The following is a 27,796-nucleotide window of genomic DNA, read 5'->3' as shown; positions in this document are numbered from 1 at the left end:
TTTTCATGTTTCCCGTAAATCAGCAGAACAATTTACCCAAGTGCGATAAACATTAATGTCAGTCAACTGTTATCACTTCAGATTTCCTAGTATTATGAAAAACTTGTACTACAGGAAGAAGTCCCTATTTTATAGTCCGATTAAAAAAACTACCCTCTCCAGTGCTTCCATCAACCTGAAATAACCCTCAGGACGAGAACCGTCCCGGATGCGTTTCTGAACGCTCGGGCACGTTCCCAGCAGCGTTGCCAGCGCTCCCCAGCTGCGGGGAGCCCTGCCAGACCCCTCAGCCGGCCGCAGTCCCTTGGGTGGGGGTACGGCCAGCATCCCCGAAAACGGGGCGAGCGGGATTTGCAGGCTGCGTGGGAGTCCGGGGGGAGAGACACGGTGGATTGAACAGCGCGGTTTCAACGGCCAAGAAACGGGGCAGCTGAGGCAGAGAACCGCTCGTTTAATGGTCTGTAGAGTTACTTTATCCAACTAGAGCAAACTCTCTCTGCCACAGTTCTGCTCCCGTTAGTTTTTCTACTACTCCTATGCTTATCTTTAAATTTAACCTTATGGACCAATCAATAAAACCCCTACATGAATTCAATCATAGAAAGTCGTATTTCCTTTAATTTTACATTCCACTGATCTTACCAGGCATCGTATTTATTTTTAATCCGCCTTCTGTTGAAACACTACAACATGCGAGGTTGTGAAGCCCTAGCAGTTTGGGGCTACGGTTGTGTTATACAAGCTACAGAGACCTTTGCGATGAGTGGCACCCCAGAATTATGTTCAGAGTTTTGGGTTGCTTCTCACATATTGGGAAGCGACAGGAAAGGAGCAGTTTAAGTCCAGTTCTTGGATTTAGCTCAACTTTCATTGGAGCTACAAAAAACACGCAGTACTGCTCTTTCAACAGATACCCACAGCATGGTAGTTGCATTTAAGTCTGTTCAGGAGTGATTAGTGAATTGCTAATGTCCCACCACAGACCCACACTGATTAAGCACGTTGCCTACTTCTCCGTGTATTTTGGTTATTTATGATGGTCATCAAAACGCTATAATATAGAAGCATTTCCGAGTAAATACAGAAACATGTTTTTCCACTTGATTTATTTTCATAATAAACCAATTAAAAATACAAAAGACAAGGACCCAAGCTTCAGAGGGCTCCATCATTTAAAAATTTGTCTTTAAATACAAATTCACTCTGTAATATGAATACATATAACATTAGACCTCTAAACATAATGATCTTATTTGCATCTATCAAAAATTTGTATGGAAACAAATTAGCTGAAAAAACTTCCCTGTGACATTAAATGTACATTATTTACAATCAAAAAAAAAAAAAGAACTCTTAGCAGTATTAATCTCCAAATACCTGCATAAATTGTGTATATTTAATTTCCCTCCCCCCTTACAAAATAATCTGAAGTAGAAAGCAAGATTGTTAAGCTTCATAGTCGCAAAATGGCATGAAACGTTTGCACCTGTAGTGATGCCGTTAGCTTCTGTAATTAAATATATCTGATGTTTTCATATAAAATATAGACATGGCATTGTCCATTACTGGAATAAATGTTTCGTGTACTCTCAATAGGAGTGTATATTCAATTTTGCACGCACAAGAGCTTGTGCTGCAAAAAATGCAGGAGGTTACCTGGTTATCAAAGTCTAAACTGGTGTCATTCACCAGTAGGAAACAGGTAACTTGATGATAAAAACTCATACACATGGAATGAAAATGTCCCACTAAAAGTAACTGTTGCTTCAAAAGTTAAGTGATACACATATGGATTAAACAGAAAAGGTTATAATAATGTTACTGCAATGTAAATCAGCAACAGACTGAAAACGTACAGCAAGAAAGAAGTTTGAAACTTTGGCCAACAACCTCAAGGAAAGTCTTCATAGCGTAAAAAGCATGTTCCTTCATGCCTGTATCTTGAAACATGAGTAATATATAATTTTATTTGTATGATAACATTTAGCAATTAACAGAAAATCAAAATCCATTCTAAAGCATGAATTCTAAAAATTAACTGCAGAAATTAAGTAGCTTTGCAAAATCTTGCTTCAGAATCAAATCATATATACATAACTGAAAAGGTCCCATCACATTTATGAAAATAATCATCCACAGGGTCTTTTTTTTTTTTTTTTTAATTTATTAATATGAATTGGGTTCCAATGGCTCATTTTCTTGCTTCACTTGCACGTTAGATGGGAAGCCATTTGAACTGGACACTACCATCACAAACGGTTGCTGCTGGAATCTCTGCTCCGACTGCTCAGTATCATCTAATTCGTCACTGTCTTCTTCCTTTACCACTCCCTGCATGCCAATCTGTTTTGTTTCTGGTGCTTTAATAACCGAAGTGATCACCGTGCCCGATGGATGAGCTACCACCTGTGAGCTGCTAGGTGAAAACGTTACCACGGGGGTAGTGGCACTGAAGGATGGAGACGAAGCCATGTTGACTGTTCCATTGCAAATTGTCTGCACGCTGCTGGTGAGCACCTGCTGAACTTGTGCTGGGCTCAGCACAATTGAGGAAGGAGGCGAGACTGGCTTCTGAGACTGTAGCATGACGTTCTCTTTAAGAACTGTCATGGGCTGTGATGTAGGAATGGCTTGTAAAATGAATTTTTGGGGTGTTGTTGCTGAGGCTGGATCTGTGCTGGCTATCACTGTAGTAAGAGGCACCGTCTGGAGTGTTACAGTATGCAGCTGCTGATTTCCAGGAGAAACAACCACTGGAACTTGGGTTGGAGTCTGTAAAGTCCTATTAAGATTAGAAAAGATTATAGGGTCAGAACACTTCCATGCTGAGTTTTGGAAAATAATTATAGATTTACTGTTGAAAAATCACTTGGCATCATAAACATTTCATTTACCCAACAGTTCCAAAAGAGGCAGCAGTTGCTCTCCTAATAACACACAAACTGGACCTGATCCCTGAATTCAGCAACACAGTTCCCAAAGTAAAGGTACCCTACGTGAACAATACTATCATTGCCAAACCAAACAGCTTGCATTTGAGATGTTCAGTTTTTCACCAGAAAACCTGGGAATCACATTTAAGGTTTCCTTCTTAAGCATCAACCAACATCATGAGCATGATCTACTACACATCTGCCATCAGTTTCACAAGGTGCCCTAAGTAACTGTAAGTCATGAGCCTAAATAATTCATAAATCAGGCCTCAATTCTCCTGACATCTGTATATAGATTTACCTATATGCAAAAGTATCAGCACTGTAACAATGAGTCTGGTCAGGACCTTCTCGGGCTCCCAGGACACACAGTTGTCTGTCTGCCAGGCTTGTACACTCCTTCTGGCAAAGCAAATGAACAGAATTTGCCCCCAAAACATCAGTATGAATTAGGATTGATTCCATCAGTTGCAGGCTTGCGGACTTGGGTACCACATTACTTTCTATACATGTACAGCTGAGAGGGCAACTTTAGAGGATTAACAGCCATATGGCTGTAGTACACAACTACAACAACGGACAGTGGTGATTCAAGAGATGTGACTGAAGCACATAAACTCCAGTCATGCAAATAAAAACAAAACAACAAACAAAACACCTGAACCACAACATACTCCTGGTGAAGCAAATGATTTCCAGGGAAGGGAAAGAGGAGGGGAATGGCAACTGCTTTGACACCCTCCCACAGCTTGCTCCAGCCCACCATGCCATGCTGCCTCTGACAATCCTTTTTTTTTTTTTTTTTTTTTTTTTCCTTCTGCTTGCCCTGCAAAGTTCTCTCCAACCCTCCTGCTTTCTCTTCAGTGTTTTCTCCTGCCTGCCCTCCTCCCTTTTTTTAGCCTTAAATTCTCCCTTGTGTTTTCTTGAACATATTTGACACTGACTGAAACCAAAAATAACTATCTCTTCCTTCTCATAGCTTATTTCTGCCCCTGCTGAAACCACTTTAGATGGAAAGCAATTTACCTGTCAACATTCGTACTTCCAAGTCCATGCACAATACTGCATGCCCCTTCCTTCTGAAGACTGGTCCTCAGATATGCTGCAAGGGTTGCCTACTATACACCTCCTGTGGAATGTCCTCCCTTCTACAGTCCTTCAACCCACATAGTATCTATTTCTTACAGCTCTGTGAAATCCGACTTGTCAGCGTGTAGCCACCGACCAGTCAGATCAGACAGCATATTCAAAACTTCAATTTAAAACCACGCTCTGGCCATCATCGTTACAACAACAAGCTTACCAGAGCAGGACTTACGTGATGCTGAAGCTATGGGGCAATGTGGATGCAGATGCTGCTGCTGGCAGCAGTCCAGCTGCAGAGGGAGCTGCATTCTCCCTTTCTTAGTGCAGCAGCAGAGACGTGTGAAGGAATATTTGTAGAGGATTTCCCAGGTCCCTCTCAGCTCGGTCCTCTGGGAAATACTTCTAGCCGAGATCCAAAGATTGCTCCAGCAAGAGCAGCTCCAGTAACCCAGCTGGTGTCAGGCTCAGAGCACATCAGTACGCCCTGAGCATCCTCCAGCTGCCAGTCCCTGCTGCAGGTGATCTTTTCCCCACCTCCTACGTGGCTTGGTAATACAAGGAACAAAATCTGCATCTGTAGCTTTCGCTTCCTCACAGAAAATTGAGGCTGCAGTACCCAGGAATACTGCTACAGCAAACCAAATCCAAATCCTTGCCCATGAGGTTCCCACACAGGTCTCATCACAGAGGCCATAATAACCAGGACAAAAAATTTCATGCAGCTGACATCAGAATCAGTCTTGAGCTCCTGTTTCACACATTTGGAGACAGCCCAAGGAAGCAGCTCATGCAAATGGGGGCTGGCTGGAGGTGAAGCACCACCTAGACTAATCGCTTCTTTCTTTCCAACTTCTGGAGAACTTGGTGCTGCACACCAAATACCAACAACCAAGTTTGAAGTGCAAGGCTCATACCAAGTCTGTTAAGGGTTATCAGTGCTAACTTCTTCTTTTTTTTTTTTTTCTTCCCCCACCCCCGGCAATTCCCCTGGGACCTTGGTAGAAAAAGCACAAATGACTCTGTCAGAAGTAGTAACAGGATGAGGGTATCCACTAGCTTTTTGTCAAAAAGAAAAAAAAAAAAAAGTAAACTACCTACAGTTAGACAAACTTGCAGTAAAATCCAAATGCCACATAGATGCAGCTTAACCCAGGAAAGTCTACAGAGACCAGCAATGCAAGTGGAACTGCTAAGAAGGAAAGACAACTGACACTTGCCATAGGAAAAGCATTACAAATACCAAGCCAGCTCCTTAATCCATGAAGAAACTTACTCGAGACTGAAGGATTAAGATCAACCCAACAGTTGCAGTTTTGAAAGCATTAGCTGAAGCTGCTAGCCTGTGCTGGTATGCCATCCAGATACTACCTCGAAGCTACTTTCATGTTCTTAAGCTATTTTGTTTTAAAATAAAATAGGTAAAATAAAGCTTCTAGCTGCTAAATGGCTGTAAAGCATGAACTGGTTCTAACTGGTGCAGAAGGTATTCTGCAAAGCACGAGGAGCAACAGCTCTGAGAGGACCGCACCAGACCGTTTGTCTGGGCACACTGTAATTAGTATTTGCATATTGATGTTAAGCCATTTTATTTCTCTTGAAAGCAAGTCCCATACCTGTACGTCATCCCGTGACTAATAGTGTACTCCAGATGCTCTATCTTCTCCATCAGTCAAGATACATATATATGGCACACACATATATAAACATGTATATACATACATATATCCACACACACAAAGTATAAACTTGCTACAGAGAAAGCATGCAGCATATGTCTGTACAAGCACAGGATTAAGTAGCACACAGCACCATAAACACGCGTTATTTATGCTAATGGTGGCCAAGCAAGACATTTGCCTTAATTGGTAAGACTACAGACAACTGTGTCTGTTTACAAACTAAAAATCTATCTGCTCCAACTATTTTCCTTGAATATCACTGAAAAAAAATACAGGTTTAGTTAATCATTTAGCCTGTTTTACAAAAAAAAAAAAAAAAACACAAACAAAAACCAAAACCCAAAAGGACACACTACTTAAGGTGATCTGTTAACACTGGACTACATTATTTTAGGTGCTTTGAACTGTGTATTTTGCTATGCTTCTGACTTTCACTGTCAATTTGCTAACGGCCTTCCTACTCTAATATACAAATCTACTCGGTGATTACTTTAACAGTTCCTGCTGAGGTTACAAAAAGAACAAGAACATTGAGCAACAGTGATGAAAAGGAAATGCTGCCATAAAACATTCTGGTTACAACTGAGAAAAGAATGACAAAAATTCTGAAGTCATTTTAAGCTTGGCAGAAAATTAACATCTACTTCTTGGTCTGTTTGGTACTGTTAACAGCCTAGAATTGTGCAATATCATATCAGCTCATCAAGAGGTAACTAGTGATAAAGCAAACAATAAGTGACAGACAGGAAAAACAAGTTTATTCATGATAATTTATGTGAAATTTATGAAATGGAGAAAGGGAGAAAGTACCAAAAGAAAATACTAAAGCTACAAGGCAAGGTAAACAAAGTATTTCACAGCACAGTAAGAAAATGAAATAAGGCAATATTAAGAAATACATACAAAGAGGTAAGAGGAGAATTCCCTCTCCAACATACACATTGTTTGACCTACAGCTATAGGGGAAATGATGGCCTTGAGATAAACAGGCGAATTTCCAGGGACTTTCCCCGTTTGTTCAGCTAACTGGCTGCAAACAACTCATTCAGCCAAGCTGGGAAGAAGGAGGGAGATGAAGGGGTGGGATGTGCTTGTCAGAACCATTTCAGATGCCTGAGTCCAGAGGCAATCTCTTTTGCGTGACTGCAGGATCAGCCAAAGGCAGCTCAGGAGCTCTGCCCTCACTGCCGACCGCTCCACAGCTGCGCTTGTGTACGTGACCTTCAGAGTTGTCAACAATCTTGTCAATACTTCCCCCCAACACACTGCCTCACAGCCGCTGGCCCTTCTACAGCACAAGCCACACAGACAGGAGCTGCTGAGCAGTCTAGGGCGAGACGTCCATGAGAGCTAGAAAGGCACTTGATGCCTTCGTGCCTAGTCTGAAAAGAGCCTCCTCCGAAGGGAGGGCAAAACTTGCCTGCTCCTGTCTAGCTTTTTGCCTGGACAATGTCAATCTCTTACATCGTGAGGACAGAGACAGAGGACTCAACTCTCAAGCCTGGTGTCCTTTTTACTGACCCAAGCAGTCTTGCAGTCTTCTTTCCAGTTTCCTGAAATTGCACGCTCACCCAAATTAAAACTCGGAAACTTGGCTACTAACAGAGACCTGCAGAAACTCCACCCCTTTCAACAGGGCCAAAAACATGTAAAGAGAGCTCCTGTGGATAGCTTCTCATTGTGCAGAAACAAAGTTGATCTGTATAGATGACTTAGAAATCCCTTCTGTGGTAAGCAGACTTCTTCCTACCTACCACAGAAATTAAATCAGAAATGGGCTTAAGAAAAGGTCTTCTCAGCTACAGGAAATCAACATGTTTGGTTATAACCAAAGTATTTGCTGTGATAGAAGTTGTCCCTATTGTAAATGTGTTCTGAGAAACACACCCTGTTGTAAGCTAAATGAGAGTTTCTTGTGGAAGCCCACTGAGATCACATCAGTGTATTTCTGACCAACACTGCCCTCAGGAAGGGCATTTTCCTTGCCATCCTGAAACCTGAAACGAAGTCAAGCCTTCATTTCCGAGATGACAGAAATCAGCTCTTTGCAACAGTCACCTGCTTCCCTTCCTTGTGGGAATGCTACAGCAGCAGTGAGCCAGATCCAACAGTACCTGCTCGGTGGCATGCTGGAGAGCTTCTACTGCAGGCCTTCCTTCGGAGCATGAAAACCCCGCTTGTTGCTCTGACAGAAGACTACTGTCTAACTGCAAACAGAAGCAAAGCATGTGCACCGATGCTGGCTGATCAAAGTAAGGCCTTTCAAATGTTAGCCAGGAGTTGTTTCCGATTACTGAGAAGTTTTCAGCTGGCATCATATTCCTTCGCTCGTGTTCCTCGAGTCCCAGGGAGCCCTAGTGAGCTCTTTACTGAGACTGACAACTGTGACGGTTTTTATTCAGCTTACCAGTAGGAATGGCAGATGAGTGATGGGCTACAACATTAGCTGACATCGTGCGGGTTTGACTCTCGTTCTTATTTGGGGGAAAAGGACTCAAAGCAGATGGTCAGTACAAAATCTCAGTAGGACAGTGCCAGACTGCCTCCCTGTGCCTGTGTGGTTATGCAAGCTTGAGCAAAACCAGTGCAGACAGGGTGTAAAGTATGACTACAGAACATAACAGTGACATTCACTGCACAACTTACACAAGCTAATGTTTGTACACGGCACAAGATGAAGACACTTGAAATAGCAGCTGTAGTCACATTTTCAGAGTTGATAAAACTCGTGCTAGAAAAATTTGTCTATTTTTCAGCATCAGCAGAGCTGCAGTCAGACCACCAATACATCATAGCCTGGACACAGAGACAGATTATGGAGCAACAGCAGAAAGCATGTGTGTTTGCTTGGGGTAGACATGACTCTCAAAGGTAATTCCCTCTGCTTATCAGGACAATCCACTGTGTTGGTGTATCGTTGGCTTCATCACTGTTCTTACACAGAATGCTCATGCCCAGAAAAAAAAAACACGATTCACCTTCAGCTACTTCCTTCTCCTCTTGAATGAGGATCTTGTCACTGTGGTCCACACTTGTGTCACCTTCAGGATGAATTACTGCAATGTTTTCTACCCCAAAGGTTGCAAAAAGGTCAGGATGATAGCTGGGGCTGATTCATCATGTAGCGGTTCTCCAGTCCAGAAGTGAACACACAAAGCATATCGCACTGGTCCTCTGTGGTCTGTATTAGCTTTTCCCCAGCTACAAAACAGTGTCAGGATACTGATCTTCTAACATGCTCTGTCCAAGCTATCACAATGACAACTTGAAAATACAGAAAAGAAACAATAAACTGAATTTTGATAGAAACATTGTGCTTAAAACCTGAAGTCTGCTAAAGCATTGCACCGGATCTGTCAGCAGTCAGCTAATTGCAAGTTTCTTGGTATACAGAGCTGCCAGCTAGAAGATTCAGCCATGTCCCATACAGTCAGTAACACATAGAGACATATTATGTTAAATTACTCACAATATGATCTTCTCTGAACCATTAGTAACACGAGAACGTCTTTTCACTCCATCCAGCAGACGCTCCACCTTAAATGACAACTACTCTAGATTAAAGGTAAATGAAAATGCATCTCTCTATCTGCAGCCCTGGTCATTTAAGGGAGGAATTTAACTGCCCAAACATGGGCACCTTAGAGCCCTGTATGATGTCCACGACGAGGTTAAGTGCCCAGCCTTACAGGAGAGGTACACTTTCTGGAGCAACAGAAAAGATGGCCTTTACGCTCATTATTACCTAATGAACGTGGATCTGAATCCCAGGCCTACTTCAGTGCCTCTGAATTCCAAACTAAAACACAATTACTCCAATAAACCAGATATTCTGCTTAAACTGTGTCAGTTATTCTGGTTTAAACAGAAGAATTTTACAGGCGTTAAATTCAAAGAGACTTTTTTTTTTTTTTTTTTTTCTGTCTTCCTTAAAAAAGCTGGCTCACTGGAAAAAGTTAGAAAGAAAATGTTCATCCAGAGAGGCATTTTTGGTTTTGTCTTATAACTGGAAACATGTGGTGCCAAATTCAGCAGTAACTGTGCTTGCATCCACAGAGCCAGGGTTGTTAGACCTGCAGAACAGCAGTGAGTTTGTGTCCTGGTTTCATCTGGGATAGAGTTTCTTTTCTTCCTAGTAGCTGGTACAGTGCTGGGGTTTGGATTTAGTGTGAGAATGACATTGGTAACACAGCTGACCTGAACTAGCCAAAGGGATATTCCATGCCACAGAATGTTATGCCCAGTATAGTAACTGGGGGGAGTTGGCTGGGGCGGTGGATCACTGCTTGGGCATCAGTCGGCGGGTGGTCAGCAACTGCACTGTGCATCACTTGCCTTTTCTTGGGTTTTATTTCTCTCTCCGTTATATTCCTTTTCATTACAATTATTACTATTATTAATTTTATTGTATTTTAGTTATCAAACTGTTCTTATCTCAACCCCTGAGTTTTACTTGGTTTCCGATCCTCCTCCCCATCCCACTGGGAGTGAGGAGGGATGAGCGAGTGGCTGCACAGTGCTTAGTTGCTGGCTGGGGTTAAACCGTGATAGTTTGTGATTCTGAATATTCACGCTGGAGATACTAGTTGTCTTCCAGGTCACAAAAACCCAATTTGCATGACCTGGCCCTGCTCCTAACCTGTTTCCCAAGCTTGGGATAGCACCACATCAAGGTCTTTCTGTTTAAGCACTGGGGCTGAAGAAGAGGCATCTATCCCTGGCGAGCAACACTTTCTGTCTCCCCTGCATACAGCTGCACCAAACTTGTATAAAAAGCCCATCAAAAGCCATCCAAAAGCCAAGATACCCTTCTGCTTCAGAGTAAGACACCACCCTCCCCTCGAAGTACACAAAACTGCACAAGCTTTGTACAGCTATAAATGAAGCCACTGCCTGTCTCCTGTGAAGAACCAGCCCCGGCTTTTCACTGGCATGACCATTTCTTTGAGAAACACAGAGGCCCTGGAGAACGGCTGTCCTGCTCTCCCCCAGAGATGCTCTGGGAGTAGACTTTACCAGGCAATGCTGCCTAACACAGGGGATGGATGGTGATACAAGCCCTTCACAACATTCTTCAAATATGATTCTTTTACCTAGTCACTCAACCCAGAAGATGCATGTTTGTCCTACAGAGAAGTCCATGGTTAAGTGTTAAGAAGCCAATTGTTCTGACCTCAAAAATCCTCAATATTGTTTCTATATTTTTTTTTTCTTGTCATAACGCAACAGAAGGAGGACCATTTATTTCCATGAAGAAGAGGGAAGAGCATTTATACGAATAAAACTATAGAGGCTACACTGCATAAGACAAACTACATCCGTCCAAGATATTCACACTTCAAAGCAGAGCCCAACCACTAACCAGTATGCATCAGAAAACCTCCTGAGGATCATTCCCAAACCCAGGTTGCCATTTTGCCCAAACAACCTTTACTATCTGTATGCTTCAAACTCTGAACACCAACTGGCAACCAGTGTTGCTATTTGTCCTCATGCTTCCTTATAAAGCTACTATAAAGTGACGCCAACCACAACCCTACAAAGCGCGTGCATACATCAGGTTTGTCAGCTCTTATTCTATAATGGCAATCGTACCTGCTGTACCTTTTCAAATCACATAGACCATTCATTCCAACCCTTATGGAAGGCCCACTGCAGAAATTCAGAACGCGTACACAAACACATTCAGCTGCTAGAGATTTATAGCTGTTTGAACAAACCAACCCAAAATCCAGTTCCCTTGTTTTAGCCTTATTATAAATCACAACTTAAAACATATGCTCCAAAAAATGTTCAGTGTGCCATTTTACCTCACCAAACTATTTCAAGTTTGCATTTTGAAACTGAGCAGAAACGTATCTGTCATAAATTATATTTTTGGAGCCTGGAATAGGCAGTGACTACTGCACAGGACTCATCAGCACCTTGGTTCGCAGCTTGGCCTGTCCTGGTTAAAAGCACACCAAAAAAATCTGGGTTGTGGTTTTTATTTTCACTCTAACTGCCCAGACACCTTAGTCCATTCTTTCTTGGTTTGCAGTACTTTTACACCATTCAGTAATTACATATTGTACTGAAAAGATCCTATGGGTCTTTTTTTTTTCCTTCATCTGAGACACTCTGTCATCTTGGCTAAGGAAAGTGCAATTGAAGACTTCATGGAATAATGTTTTAAGTTACAAACAATGGATTAGAACCAACGCAGCAGAGAACTCCAAGGCTTTATGGCTTTTACTGCATTCGAACTTCACACGTGTCATCTCCACTGCTTTTTTCCCCATTAGCTTATTGCTCAAGGTCTAATTGTGAAATACCATAATGCAATAATTGGATGTCATAATGTCACTCAGCAGCTTCCCAAATGTTAGGCCTTCTTGCCTGCCTGCCTTATTAGGTCTTACAGATACTTCTGTTTGTTGTTACCATTTTTTAGACCATCTACACTATTGATATTGGTTTTGATAGATAATCTAGTATAGGTCTAGCCTAGAGCTATTTAACTCTGCAAATTGCTGAACTTTTCCCTATTAATGTTTAATAGCATTGTTCTACTGACTTAAATGGTACTGTATAGCTTCAATTATGTCTGTATTTGTTTCCTTTCACTATACTGCCATAGCCAATTTTTACAAATAATTAAATCCCTCATCAACCCTGAAATCACAGGACGGCACTGTACAGTGTAGCTTCATTCCTCAGCTTTAAAAACTTACAAGAAATCACATTGATGCAGATTTTTATTGATTTTCTAAATTAATTCCAAAACTGATTTTTTTGGGGTCAAATTCTTCATAATTATCTTTCACATAAACTTCAGATCAAATATAACCCTTCCCTCCCCTATGTGCATCTTGAACTAATTCTAGGTGGTTAGAACAATAAGCAAAACACAATTTGATTTAAAATCACGCATGTTAAAATTAAAAGACAAAACAGATATTGTCTACTTAAAAATGGTAACTCATTTCAGTTTGTTTTACAGTGCCTACAGTTAACTAAGCAAAATATTTTTGCTTTCATGGCCCAATGTATTTATTCCCTTTCAACCTCTACTAACCCATGAATTTCTCTTTTCAGGGTCTATTTTTTATATTGCAGCATGAATGAAAACATTTTTAAATTCTCAAGGAAATTTAAAAAAACAGGATTCAAACTAGGCAGTCCAGGGATAATTTTGAAGTTTGTTTTTTTTTTTTACCCCATGGAAAGAACAGATAATACAACTTTTTTTTCTTGACTGAAGCTGCAGTCTTGGTTTGTCATTTCCCATATATAAATCTTCAGCTTCCTCAACTACTTGGTTATCTCCTAAAACGCTACTTATTGATGTTATTATATCAGTCACTGGAGGCTGATCTAAACAGTTTCAGTTCTTCTGAAAAAACCTAGATGTTACTGCTATTCTGGATTTTCATTTTATGTAAGTGGAGTTTTAATAACTGATTAGCTTTTACAGCATCCCTCTAACAGCAGAGATGAGAGAGCAAAACTTGTTCTTTGGAAATGAAGGAATTATTTGGTCTCGTTAGTGTCATCACTTCTCTCTGACAAAATTGCATGGTTAACCCCTGATAGTCAGTACCACTCCAAATCTATTGGTGGCTTTGGATGTAATTTTCAAAGGGAAGAATAGAGGAAGGGAGCAGGAAATAGCATTATTGCCATTTTGAAGCACAAAATGACAACCATTGCAACGATGATATTAACACAGCAAATCTCAAAAAAAAAGTGATGTTCATAATTCATTAAGAATGTGCAGCTGCTGAATTATATCCTGAAGCTTTCATGAAACAGGTTTAAGATCCAGAATCACCATATACAGCCCTGACATTCCTGTGAGGGGCCTAGATTACAAGAACATTTATTTGGCTTAGGTCTTTTGTAGTCAGTGGAGATGAACAAACTCCATCAGGGGATGCCTCAGGCTAGGGTAAAATCAGGCTTAAGTGGCTGTTTTTAAAGCCTCTTCAGTTAGGATGCTGCTACTAACTGGTAGGTGCAAAGGAATCATGATGCTTAAACACTGTGTAGTGTTAGCCAGTTGATTTACAAATTAAGCGTGGAAGCATAACTGTCTCCCAACATAGTCTCCAGATACACAACTCCCATGAGATTATTTTGTTAATTGTTTTCTAAAAATCAAAAGAACATACTCTTGTAGCAGCAGCAAAATGCTAAAATAGATAACATGGAGATTTCCCGTGCTGTAACTGGGGACAATACAAAAGACAAAAGAGGTGACAGAAGTTCTGAAGAAAAATTAAGAAGCAAGAAGGAAAATCTTTGTTGAAGGGTTCATGCAGACACACCATGTATAATTCAAAAGCAAAGACACCAGTCAGTGAAAAAGCAGAGGCAGGAAAATACTGCCTCTGCTGTGAGACAGAACTAATGATACCAATTTTAAAGAGAAATTGTATAGTTTTCCTCTCCAAAGGATTTCCATCAGGCCTAATACCACAGGAGAGATGTGCTTCCCTCCACCAAAGGCAGAGCATTTATGAGCATACACATCGCAGTACGCTGTAGTAACTCCCAGTTCCCAGGACCAGCCACAGACACCATTTCACTTCAACCAAACTGGGAGATGAGCATTTATTTGAAGCACATAAGAATATAGTCTATCTAGCCATGATCCAGTGAATTTATTAGTATTCATACACTTATTTTCTGTACATTTTCTTACCTTATATTCTGAACCGAGGGATTTAACGTTTCATCCGGAACATTACTGGTTACAGCAGCATGTCCTTCTGTGAGGGACTGCAATGGCTGCATTACATGAACTGTCCGAAAAAGCTGAGTGGGATGTACTGGCTGTGGAGACTGCATTGTCCTCAAAACTTCTGAAGTCAAGCCAGGTGTCTGCTGCTGTACAACTTCTACGTGCTCCTTCAGCTTAGCAGGCTTTGAGTTTCCTGTTTTTAGCACTGTGGTTGATCCTCCCTTTGTTCCCGTGTTTGCAGAAGCTCTAGATCTGCTCGACTGGTTTCTATTGGCCACAGGAGTTGAGAGCAGAGCTGAATCTGATGATTCAGTGCTAGGGCTCGCATCTTCATCATCTATATAGACGAGATCTTTTGGCATTTCTTTAAATTGATATACTAGGCGCTGACCTTCTACTTTAGCCAGTATTCCTCTTTGGTAATAGTATCTGTTTAAAGTGTACACACATCAAGTTACCTAGTGTTTTTTGCCAGAAACCAAACCAAAAAGAGAAAGAAAAAAAAAAAAAAGGCTACAAAACCCCCAGAAAATAAGACCAGCAGTAAACAATATTTTAAGTGCCTCATTTCTTCAGTATAAAGGAGTGGTCAATGTAATAGTGTAATTTTTCCTCAGATAACTTCCTTTTACTGGTATTTCTTGTCACCTTTTAATTTCAACCTCAGGTAACGCTGAGGAGAGAGAGAACTCCGTGACTTTGCAAGTCTGCTATCAACTCATATTCTTTTAAAGTTTCACGAAACTTGTAATTCTCATCTCGACTCATACAGTTCTTTCAGTGACCTGCATTCATGCTTATTCACCAGTGAGCACAGGCAGACATGTTAGCTAGAACTAAGCAAAGGCAACAGGACAGGAGAACACTAATTCTCTTATATTTACAAATTAATATGACAATCTGAAATTACGCACACCAAGGTGAGGGATGAAGGGGAATGAAAAGAAATGCATAGCTGTTCAGTTGGACAATTATCAATCAGCAGGTAAGACTGAAGCTTCATGGATGTCTGCTTATTTTGCAGAGTCTTTTATGTATGAGAAAAACCCCAGCCTGATAGGCAGAGGCACAAAAGACATTTTAAAACTGTCTGTACATGCAATTTCAGAGAACCAGAACCAGACCTGAATTCTGAAACTGTATATTCCACCATAAACGGGATCATTTGTGACAAGTAGAAATAATTTCATTAATACACCTGATATTAGGATTTTTTGGAGAAAGGAGATAAAAATTTTATGTGAAAGGCTTGCCCCACTTGGAATCTTCAGTCTCTTACTTTGTGGCTGACTGTGAAGATGCAGTTTTGCAGCAGCAGTGCGAATGTCTGAGCTGAGACTGAAGGTGACTGATTTGGGGTTGAGGTTAGTCAGGGTTACTTTTAGCTAGCTTATTTATTTTGCTGAAATAACTTCTTAATTTCCCAAATTGACAGAATACTAGCTCTTTTCTGTTGTTACATAAATTAGATGAGGCATTTAATGAGTGCAAACACTAAGGCAACAACACCAGTCTATTATTAAAAATGCACATACCTGAGAGCTCTACCCATTGTTTCATAATTCATGTCAGGTTTGTTTTTGTGTTTTCCCCACAACCTGGACACAGCTTTGGAATCTACCAGTTTGAAAATGCCCTTCTCTCTTTGAGTCCATTTGATATATTTAGGACACGTAGCTTTGTCCTGGAGCAGTGCTAGTAAGAACTCCCAGAGATAAATTGTATTTCCTAAAATGAAAGTATTTCAGGACACAGAAAAAATAAAAGGGAAAAAAAAAAATTAGTTGACCATATTTTATTAATGTAAATAATCTAAAAATTAAGAAGCTGGTATCTTTACAAACACACTGTAATACATCATCAAGACTAGGAAACAGTGATAGAAGGGATTCATGTTAATTATTATAACCTGGGTGTCCAAACACCCTAGCCCCTGTCAGTAACCTACAGAGTCAAGTACCAGTCAACCTACAGTCACCCCGTTCCAACTACCACCGTTAGACAGCATTAGTCACATTTGGGCACACTTCCCTCCTGCCTAATCTGGTTAGAGAAGCACTCACTGTTGCTTTACCTCAAACAGGAACGTGTTCAGGTTCACCACCTGAAAGTGATGGAAATTAAGCCCTTGCTTAAATACGTTGATGAACTGAGGTGAGTGTTATAATCCTTTAAAAGGCTAAACAAAATCCTTACTTTTAACAATTAGATTTACATAGGGTAATCAGTAGCATATGCTGAGGTAGGCAAACCTTCAAGAAAAAATTTCATAAAAAGATTTTTTTTTTTTTTTTAATCCAGTGAATGCTTGCTGGTAGACAACATTTCAATTTCATTTTAGAGACAAGCAGGCATAAACATTTATATATGGAAATCCATCACATCTGTTCAGTGTTTACCACATATAAAGAAACAGTATTAAAATCACAGATTGTGAATACTTAAAACTACTGCAAAATTTCCACATTCTTTTTTTTTCCAAAAGCACATTTAAGAAGTCTAAACTAGTATAAGAGAGATCTTTTTTCCTGCTTTTTTAAAGGCTTTTGGTGTCTGATGTTCTTCTGGACACTTGAAGTGGCACATAAGCTCCTTAGTGATATGTTGTTAGTCTGAGAAAGGAAGAAAAAACTTCTTGGGTGAAAGTACTGCCTCACACAAGTAGCCGTGCAAAAACAGTGAGGACAGCATGTGCAGATTTCTCAAGTTTAACAAAAAATGATGCCCAGTGCATCCGAAGGTGACACAATCTCTTTTGTTAGCTTAAATCTAACCTGGCAGTTTTTTCAACTTTAATAATCACCAGTCTGAACTTTTTTCAACAAGAGGAGGTATCTTACAAATTAAAACTCCCATACTACTGTATTATAATCTGTATTTTGCAAATATTCAGCAAAGTCATCTGCATTGGCAGTACCAAAATGTCAGCAGCTCCTTCAGCAGGTGGAAACTTGAAAATCGAGCATCCCTAGAGGAAAAACACTGCCTTTGCAACAAATGTCTCCCAACTTGGTCAGCCTGTTTGCCTTCAGATACCCCGAAGGCAAAGGTTAAGACTGCTTAGGCAAAATACAGTGTCAGCCAGGAGTGAGAGCACTCCCAGTCCCTTACCAGCTACCATCTAATCCGGGGTGCTTTTGTTGTAGTCTAGGCTAAAAATGCTCAGCTGCATCAAGGCAGTTTGAAAATTTATCACTGTGCAGAGAACTGTCTGGAAAAAATACCTCTGCTTTACTCACAGGCAGAATTTTTAGCCTCCTGTGAGTCACAGCAGCAGAAGAAATATGTAGAAAACTCAGTTTTATCCATGCATCACATCAAATAATTATATAGAGGGCTTGATATCTTAGCATAAATGTTCCCCTTAGGGGCATATTGTGGATACTGTGAGACAGGCAACTCTCATGATTTTCTAGCTGCTTCCTTGCCATGGCCAGTTATATTAATATCCCTTTTACTTCAATTTTACGTTCCTCAAAATGCAAAACAAATGATTTTGTTGTAGCTTTTTTTGTAACAGGCAGTGGTTTCAGGCAACATGCTCCTTTTTAATTCATTCTGAAGTAGCAATTTTGTAACACTGTACAAATGTGAAATACTGTGTATCCTTGCTATCATCCACAGAAACATCAGACCTGCCTTTTAATTTTGTGACTAGCTGCTTTCATTTGACCACTACACAGAGGTTTCTCGGATACTTTTCTTTCATTTTTACTTAAAAATCAAGTTTTAATTAAAAAAAAAAAAAACAAAAAAAAAACAAAAAAAACAATGCATACTCAAAATTACTGGTATTAGCCTGTTAAATACTTATTGCTTGCCAAGAGGTTTTTTTCCCCTGTTATTACAGAAAATCCCTCTTCAAAAGAAAGAAAAAAAAAGTCAGAAACATACTCATTTGTGGGGGTAGCAATTTTTCTGATTTCGAGAGAGTCTGACGTTCTTATGCCACCACCTTCCAGGTTTGGCCGGGCTTCTGTCCCGGCACGTACGGGACGCGTGCAAGCCCATCAGTTCCCAGGCGTGCGTGCAGGCACTCGTGGTGACCCAGGGGAGTCTCGTTTCCAGCTCCCGCCGAGCCCAGCAGAACTCAGTGGGAGCTGAGGCATCAGGCTGCCTTTCAAACGCCAGCCCGGGCCCGGGTGCGGGCGCTGGACCCAACAGCAAAGCGACCGAGTGGCTGACAAAACTGACAGGCCCTACTGAACGGTTCGGTCTGGAGGAAATGATTTGTTGTATCAGTTATGTGGTATTTATTTTTCTTTCTTCCTTTTAAACACAGAAGGAATGAAAGAAGTATCAAACCCCCAAGTTTTCTGCCCAAGTCTTCAAGCTGTGTTACAGCTTTCCTCAAAATTCAGGGCTTGGTACTTCCTGCTGCCGACTGGCAGCCTTGATTAGCTCCTCATGCAGAATTAGATACACACAGATGGAAAACGTTTTCAAAGATCATCTGTCAAAATAACCACAGCCCAAGAAACGCTAATACAATGCAAAGTGCTCCCCAAGACTTCAATCAAAATGCAGCAGCCTCTGCAGGGGGGTTGAAGAGTTTCCAAGAACCCTTGCAACTGAAGTGACAGATATATTATTCTCCCTAGGAACTGGGTATTTCAGCAAGAAATTTTGTGCGGTAATTTACTTGCCTTAAAGTGAGCTTGAGACCTGGTTTTACATCACAAGAGAGCTAGTGAACTTTATACAGGTCACTCAGAACCAATGTTCTTTTAAAAACTTCAGTGACAACTCTCTGACTTACCCTTTCCATCTTTGTTTTTCTTCTTCACAGATATGTTTGGAGTTGTAGTAGGGGACTCAGGACGACACGGTTTCGGCTTCTTCCCTGAAATAAACCACCAGTAAGTCAACTGCAGCTTAAAAAACCAGAGAAATTTAAAAGAACAAGGACCTAAAAAGGGAAGAGATTTGTTTCCCCAATTCAGAGAGGACTTAATTTCTAGTAAGTTAGAAGCTTAGTTCTATGCTGAACTTTTTCAATTTCTGCAACAGGACTGGACTCCCTATGCTCTTAGTGTACTTCTAGTAAAGATTATGCTCATTTTTATGAAGTCCATGTACCTCGGAAATTTCTGGGGCTTTTTAGGTACTCTTAAGAGCACTTAAAACAGACGAGATGAGAACAATAAGCTATTAACCGTAGGCAAGAGTTTAAACAGGAAAAGCTAGATAAAATATAGAGCGCTATCTTGTTCACTTATCACCAAAATGGAATTTAGGGATAAAACAAGATTATCTGCTTGCTTAATAGACTGGAAGTCTCCGCTGACAGAAGCAAACTGTATCTGGGCTAGAAATACTTAAGATGATGGTCTTAGACTACAGTGTGAGCTATAATCTCCAAGCACTCACTGATACCATCAGAAATACAGTTAACAGAGACACACAAGATACATTTCCTTTGTTTAAAAGAAGATTATTTTCTGCAAGCACGTTAAGCATTAGCACGCTTCCTCCTTTGGTTCAATAGAGCATGAATTTGTTACCTTTCAGAGTGCATCACTAAATTCCTTTTTAGGAGAGAATTTTACAAACAGGAAGGATGGAGAATGTGCAAGAGCTAAGCTTGATGTGGGGCTACCATCATTTTGTATAGCTAATTGAATTTCTAATTGGTATTTCCACTTTCCTATTTCAATGGTTGCAAAAACACTTCAGGTTAGAAACTCACTCTACAGATTAATGTGATATTTAGACAGTGAGATGCTCACCCTGATTAAGTATTTTATACCACACCAGAAAAAGTTCAATACATTTTATTGTACCGTTTTCAGTGGGGTTTGTTTTTTAAAAAAATAATGTATGTAAAACCCTAATGAACAGTATCTATCTAAAATATAATGTGTATATAACTTATGTAACCATCTACTGTCAGATACCTCCCATAGCAAAACCAGGACTGAGGATATTAGTATGTCATATTTCCAAGTTTTTCTCTGACATCCCTTTGTTTTTCCTGTCTTTCTGATCTGTAGTTCGGCAGTGCAGTGCTCAGACATTCATGAGTACAAACATCGCGCTGAACATGGGTTTGGAGTTGAGCAGATGAGTGGATACAGCTCTCCTGCTGCAGCAATAAGGCCCACAAGGAAAGGAAGTGAAATCATCCCAGCACTTCTGGAGAACATTTTCTTGGAGGAGCTCTACTTGGCAATGCTATTCTGGCTCAGTCAGCCAGCAACGCTCTGCCCAATGCAACCCTATACATCTAGCTGATGGGTTAAATATGCCAGAAGTCTACAAAATCATGAGTGGTATGGATAGGGCAAAATGACCACAGTCCTTTGTTGTGCCACAAAACCGACCAAAGTGAGGGAAACAGGTTGCACTTAAAAAGACAAAGAAACAAATCCAAAAGAACCCCATCCACATACTGCATGTCGTCCTGAAGCGCACTACAAAATTACTAATGTTTTGCAGCAGTTGTTGTACACCAATACCTTACAAATCCCTGGACACTAAGTAACGTTTCAACATCACTCAGACCATACCATCTACCCCATGAATCCTCAATTTCACTGAAAACTAGTAGTTAATAAGACACTAAGCTGATGCATCTTTTCTAGTATTTTGTCTATCTGATGTAACTGTCAAAAACAAACACACATTTGCTGTGAAGCAACTGGTTTTCTAACCTACAGCTAGAGAGGAGGAGGAAGGAGTGGGAGTAAGCAGAAGCACAACACAAAAGAGGGTATGAAAGCATCAAGCCAAAGAGGTTAAATGTCTGGATGACAGCAGCTCCTTGTTTTGACCCACACAGCAGCCAACATTAAAAAGAAGAAGAAAATAAAAGAACAAAACAAACCAAAAAAAAAACAGTTTAAAATCCTCTTACAGTTGGTTATCTCACAGTAGTGCACGCAGCACGGTAGTTTCCCCAGCAGCACTCTCAGGACAGCTGCTGGTAAAGCTCTCCTCCACTGCGGTTTCAGTTCAGCTTTTTTACGGGAATTGGAAACTTCCCGACCCACACCCATCACTACCAGACCTTGTGACACACACGGGGCTCGGGCAGCTTCCCCAAGACCTCCACAGGCAGACGTGCTCTCTCTCACAGATAACGACTCCCAGCGTTTGGAAGTAGCAGCAAAAACACACTCTCAATCAGCAGGAGTATGGCTGGGTAACAGGGGTCCTGCTCTGGAAGGCTTTTATTTCACAGGGGAACCTGTGCAAGTCCTAATACTCTGATTCAGCCATAGGATTAGTTCCATAAATATAACTCTCTCGGTTTCTTTTTTTTTTTTTTTCTTCAGATTTGTTGCAATAGCACCTTACAGATGCCTGCAGTGCATGACTCTTCCCCTGTAAACGTCAGCTTCAGGATGTCTGATGGGGTCTATGCTGAAGCAGGATGGGAAAACAGGAGCAAAAGGTCTTACTAACATCACTTCACTTCTCTGGCACAGCACTGACTCCAATGGAACATCATTCAGTGGACACTGCGTAAATGTCATCTAGTGCAAATGGGACTTATGCTTACTATAGCATGCAGCTATTTAAAAAAAAATAAAATTAAACTACTCCTACTTAACTAAAAAACCCTCCTCATTCTCATCCCATGTTCTGAACAGATCAAGTATCTTTAGTTGAAGCTAAATCAGAGCTAATTAAAATACTTCAGGATTCACAGTAACAAAAGCTCTACAGCTTGTATTGCAATTCTGCTCTGAAGAGGAAACTATAAATAGGAACAAGCAGAGATTCTTGTTTCGGGTGGGATAAGCCATCATTGCTACCCCTCCAACACCTTTAGTGTCTAAGCACCAGCATCTGTGCTCACATTACCCAGCAAAAAAATGCTTTCTCTATTGCCAGCTGAGCCCGCTTCAGTGACTTTGACCTGACAGCCAGAATGGTTCCAGGCACCCGCAGGGGAGGCAAGCACGCCACTCACTGCTCTCCTACGCCATACTGCTGTTCTCCAGGAGCATCTTACCTTTTTTCTTCTTTGGTTGTTCAAATTCTGGAGTCTCTGGTGATTCAGCGTAAGAGTCTGGGGCCTGGTGAACTTCTACCACCTCAGGGATCCCATCAAGTGTGACTGACACGTGTGTAATAGGAGCCACCATATCATCATCTTCAGTTGCGCCGAACATAGTTGCTTAAGGAAAGGGACAACAGGAGTATTTTCACACATCCACGAGGATTTTTTTTTTTTTTTTTTAACAAAAAAAATTAAACATAGACTAAAATAAAACTGTGACACTTCAGGTCTTCGTGGGAGAGGAGGCTAGTTCATAATGGCATATATGCACCAACAACATTTTACACAAGCAGAAGCAATATTAAAATAGAACAATTTAATGATATAACCCACTCCCCCTCAAAAGCACAATTATTTGGTGATCATACATTTTTATTCATAATTAAGGCACTCTGCAGATGTAAGTGTATATTCTTTTATCTTGACGACATAAACAGACTAATCCTCTATCAGCCAAACAAAACACTGCAATCCAAACCACCCAACTCTATTCACCTCTTCCCTCTATAATTTTTGATTCTTTCCTTACCTGTTCAACACTGGCATGGCAATGAAATCCTTCATTGCATACAACGCTGGATTTCTGATATCCAAACTATGTATGTAAAGGCTACCTGGAAGCCAAATAATCTCACCAGTTCCATGCAACCATGCTGTACTGAATCCCTCCTCTTTTCACAAATAAACAAGGCAAATACAGATTAGATTTGCTTTCATAAAAAACTTACTTATTCTTTTTTCATCCAACATAGGACCAGGGGAGTCCATGTTGAGAAGTGCTTCAGCAGCCTCGATTGTTTCCATTGTTTCATCTCCATTATGACAAGATGCTTCAACTACAAGTAAAAGGTAAAAATTAATTCTTAACAAGCTAAAATGTGGACTTAAAGCCTAACATGATATTTACTCCTACTTCATTTCTAGAAAAAAAAAAAAAAGTGGTCAACACGGTCTTCTACTAGATGAGTAGTAACAGGTTAGCTGGGGAGAAAATGCACACTGCAATCATTTAATTTATTTAATATACTACATTAATCTGATTGTATGTATAAAAAAAAAACAAAAAACAAAACAAAAACAAAACCAACACAAACCCTTTGTTTCTGCCTCATCTTTCTAACCCCTCTCTTTGCTGATCAAGCACATGCGGTAAAACACAACACCCTCAAACCCTAAGAAATATCACTACCACAAACAATATTCCACACAGTATCCTTTAAAAAAACCAATATTGCTAATTTCTTCTTATGGTGGTCCAAAGGAAGTGAATTCCATAATTAAGAGGTGCTCACCAAAAATATCCTGTCATTTAGCCTGGAAGACAGACAAGAAAATATTCCACAACTTCTATTAGAGAACATACGATCTAAAGGTGTAACTGGATCCTAAACCATTCAAATCCATGGGATTAGAGGGAGGGCTAACAGTGCAGGCTCCAGGAACACATAGGAAAGCAAACACAAAACATGAAAAGCAACACAGGGGGTTGACAAACTTTTCACAAATTTTGACCACTAGACAATCCTTCATCATCTCATGAGGGTGGTCATTAGACAAATCCAAAGCTCTTGGGCATTAAGTTATAATTAAGGTCATCTGAAGCTACACACTAAAAAAAATCCAATAAAATATAATTTTGAAAAATAACTGCTGTCCAAGAAGATAATATTGGTTTGACTGGAGGAGTACTTTACCAGAGGTGTTTTTCAAAATAATTGTATCATGACAAATAAGTTAAATGTTAGTTCTCGTACCTGGTACCATAAACCTTTAGAACTGATTTAACACATTCTTTTAAGAAATTACTCTTTCTTGGATGGAAATGCACGGGCCAGGCTTCCTTTGTCAGGTATTTGAAGCTACGTTGGGGAACTCACATCTATCAAAAAAGTACAAAGGGCTGTATTTGTATTCCCCTCTCTAGGACACCAATGAACCTCCATAACTTTCTCAGGACGATAATGAGTCTGAGTCAGCTTCACGCCCTCTCTCCCTGTTAAGCTTTGAGGAATTTGGGGTGGGGCAGTCACAAAAAAAAAAAAAAAAAAAAAAAAAGAGAGAAAAAAAAAAAAAAACAGAAAGGAGACCGACAGATTCACTGACAGAGAAAGCAAAAATGCAACATAAAACACCACACGGTGACCCTGAAACATTTCCTCTTTGCACAAAAGCAAGAGGCCTATGTCAGAATTCCTATACTTTAAAAAAAATAAAAATCACAGTAACAACAAAGCACCCAGCTCACTAGCACTAAACAATCACACAATTAAAAAATGACCAACCAAAAAAAAAAAAAAAAAAACCAAAACAGTTTCACCCCAAACGTTTACAGCTTCAGCAATCGTATCATTAGGAGAAGGCAAAGAAGTTTGGATTTTTTCTTGACCTCAGCCCTACCATGCCCCAAGTGTCAGTGGCTCGGGCTAACACAGAATAAAGCGGAAGGTGTTGGGAACCCCTAACCTACACAGCAACTCACCCTGTTGTCTACAGGACCCCCTCCACCCCCTGTCTTGCACAGACATTCAGAGAGTTGAGGATCTGCACCTTCTGACTGACATCTCCGAACAGGCTTAAGCAGTGAGAAACGCAGAGGTAGGGAGGAAGACAGCGTGAAGAGAAAGGGGCTTAAGGTCCTGGCTTGGGAAGCCACAGAGCAAGACAAGGCAGGAAAACCACTGGCACTTCCATTGTGCAGCTTGAAGGCCCAGGAGCTCAGCTGCAGAGCGTCTTGTCCAAAAGCTGAGCAGCATCTTCAAGGGATCCCTGGCTAGCTGAGACTGAAGCAAGCACAGCCCGTGCAGTCTGCAGGCACGCTCACGCCTGGCCGGGCAGCGCTGACTTGATCGCTTCTGGTTCTAAGTTTTATCTGGATGGGAACTTCCTGTACCATCTACCAGCATAAGGCAGGCCACAATAAGGATGTCACCCTAAACAGGGGCACACAGCACTGCCAAAGCAGCTGTCACCCGGTCTGATGTTGTTTGAATGGACAGGAAGGTAACCCACCACAATCCAGCTCAGCCAAAGCCAGTGAGTGGGGCTGGTTTATGCTGCCACAGACGATTTAAAAGCCAACAGTGGTACCCCCTGGTTCTCAGTGCTGTGGGCAGGGAGGAGGGAGCAGCTGCTCTTTGCTCTTTCCCTGAGGAGGAACAAACCCACCCGCTTGCTTTCAGGCACTGAGGTGATGAAGGAGCAGAGTCAATTCTTCACTCTGAATAACGGCAGGCGAGGCAGAGATCTCCAGCTTTGCATCGGCTGTTACACCATCTGGCTAGAAGTTGACCACCCATATCCAAGACTAATAAAAGGAACTTATAACAGTCATATAAATAATGCAAACACAGAAATTAATATAATCTGATGCTCACAAAAAACGTTAAGGAGCGCCAACTATCTGTCTATTCTCAGGCACAAAATGGCGAAAATAAGTTTCTTAACCACATTAACACACTTGCTAACACCCTTCTACGTTATTGCCCTTGCTAACACCCTTCAAGACTCTTCTTAGAAGATGACTTCACAAGGTGGTTTGAGCCAAATTAGTATTTCCCCCGTTGCTGAAAAAACAAGGGCTGTGGTTCTTCCTCCTATCTCTGCCCTTGTTCATGATCCAAACTCCTGTCACTTAACACAAGACAGGCTTCACACTTTTTTGATCATGCAGTGAGACAATTTAGTTTTCTAAAATGGCTGAAAAGAAGTTTTTGGGGTACTGCTGGGTTAGCAAGTTGAGTTACAAGAATTCAAGAGCTAACACAAACAAGGTGTGGGGCACTGCACAGAGGAGAGGGAGCACCTCTCTGTCCTACTCGCAGCAAGATGCTAATTCACATCACCCAACTCAAGAGAGAGCTTGGAGATAACAAACTCAACTACCAAAGGCAAGCTGGTGTCTGTTATTTTAGTTTTTCTCTTAATGTTGGCAGAAAGGTATTCCAATCACTGGCAGTAATGATACAGTCAAAAATTTAAGAAGAATTGAGATCAAATAGCTTATTTGTTACGCTTTGGCAAAGTCAGAGCTGAAAGAATGGTGGTGAAGTAACTTGTGAGAAGCGTCAGATTTCAAATGTTATGTTAAATAGGTAGAAATTTAAAAAAAAAAAAAAAAAAAAAACAGAATAAAAGGAGGGGGGAAAAAAGAAAAAAGGGGGAAGAAAAAAGGAAAATGGAAGGAAAAAGCTAAACTGGGGGGGAATGAGAAAGGGGGAGAGAAGAAAGGAAAAAAGGAGGGAGAGAAAAAAGGAGAAAAGAGCAGGGAGAAAAAAGGAAAAGGGGGGAAAGGAAAAAGGGGAAAAGATGGGAGAAAAAAAAAGGAAAAAGGGGAGATAGAAGAAAGAAAGGAAGAAAGGGGGGGGGAGAAGAAAGAAAGGAAAAAGGGGGGGAGGAGAAGAAAGGAAAAGGGGGGGGGGGGGGGGCAGGGCGGGAAAACCACACCTAAAAGTAACTTCTTTTTTTTCCCAGGGTACTCTACAAGTTCTTGTTTATCTGAGCAAGCCACAAATGTAAGCCTCTGTATGTGCATGCCAATTACAGCCCGGTTACTGCGAATCCAGGTTCACTATGAATCAGCGCTCGCTGCTGTTAGCGTGAGGCTTGCCCAAACACAGCTTTCTGCTCTTCTCACCTGGTGGAGAAAGAAACTATGCCTCACTCTGGAAGCTCCCTGCCTCAGACCAAAGTCCTGCTTTCCCCACTCCTGCCTAGTGTCTTTTTTGAAAGCTTTACAATGCTTTCGTCGATCCTGTCCCGCTCCTGTTGCTTCCCCGGTGGCCAGCAGCTCTGCAGAGCGGACAAGGTGAGTCCTTGTCCAGGCCAAGATAAGGGCTGTGCTAGTCACAGCTGTGTTTAAATTCACTGCTGGTTTTACTATAGACAAAAGCAGAGACCACAGAGCCTCAAAGTAACATCAGAAGAAATCTAAGCTTGCTAGAAGTAGAAAGAGGTCCATTAAACGCAGACAGAGCCCCCTTTTGCAGGCTGTTAAATTTAAGCAATTGCTTTTTAGTATCAACTCTGAGCTGACTGTTAACTGACACGGAAAACTAAGTTTAAGAACACAGGTATTTCAGGAGACCTACACATCACCTTCCATTTTCTTTTCAAAATAAGGCTTAACAATTGTAGAGAAAATGATCTCACTGGTGAGATATATGAAAAAACCCTCACTGTTTTTAACCAGATGCTACGTGCAGCAGTGAATAATTTCTTTACAAAATAACTGAAACTGTACTCGTTTTTTTTTTACAGCTGGCACCTTGTCAGCAAAAAATCCTCACAGATTAACACTATGAAGTTCAGTTTCCACTTAACTATTCCTTTGGATTTCTTTGTAGCACCATAAACGCTCACTGAAAAT

The 27,796-nt window shown here is 40.9% G+C and overlaps 1 protein-coding gene across 5 annotated transcripts in view; it reads right to left on the bottom strand.

The window, feature by feature from the left end:
* Positions 1-1,089: 1,089 nt before the first annotated feature.
* Positions 1,090-27,796, bottom strand: part of ELF1 (E74 like ETS transcription factor 1) — a 94,022-nt gene continuing 67,315 nt past the window's right edge. For all 5 annotated transcript variants that reach the window (XM_032993908.2, XM_032993911.2, XM_009973794.3 and 2 more), the window contains exons 4-9: positions 23,160-23,267; positions 22,384-22,548; positions 19,183-19,266; positions 15,959-16,151; positions 14,385-14,852; positions 1,090-2,782 (exon numbers count right to left, since the gene is read on the bottom strand). In XM_032993908.2, the coding sequence (XP_032849799.1) occupies positions 2,167-2,782; positions 14,385-14,852; positions 15,959-16,151; positions 19,183-19,266; positions 22,384-22,548; positions 23,160-23,267 (1,634 nt within the window). In that variant the 3' untranslated portion in view covers positions 1,090-2,166. The remainder of the gene's footprint in view (positions 2,783-14,384; positions 14,853-15,958; positions 16,152-19,182; positions 19,267-22,383; positions 22,549-23,159; positions 23,268-27,796) is intronic.

This window comes from Tyto alba, unplaced genomic scaffold, assembly GCF_018691265.1.
Source record: "Tyto alba isolate M040663 unplaced genomic scaffold, T.alba_DEE_v4.0 Super-Scaffold_45, whole genome shotgun sequence".
Classification (NCBI taxonomy): Eukaryota; Metazoa; Chordata; class Aves; order Strigiformes; family Tytonidae; genus Tyto; species Tyto alba.
This window is presented reverse-complemented; position numbering and strand designations above follow the sequence as displayed.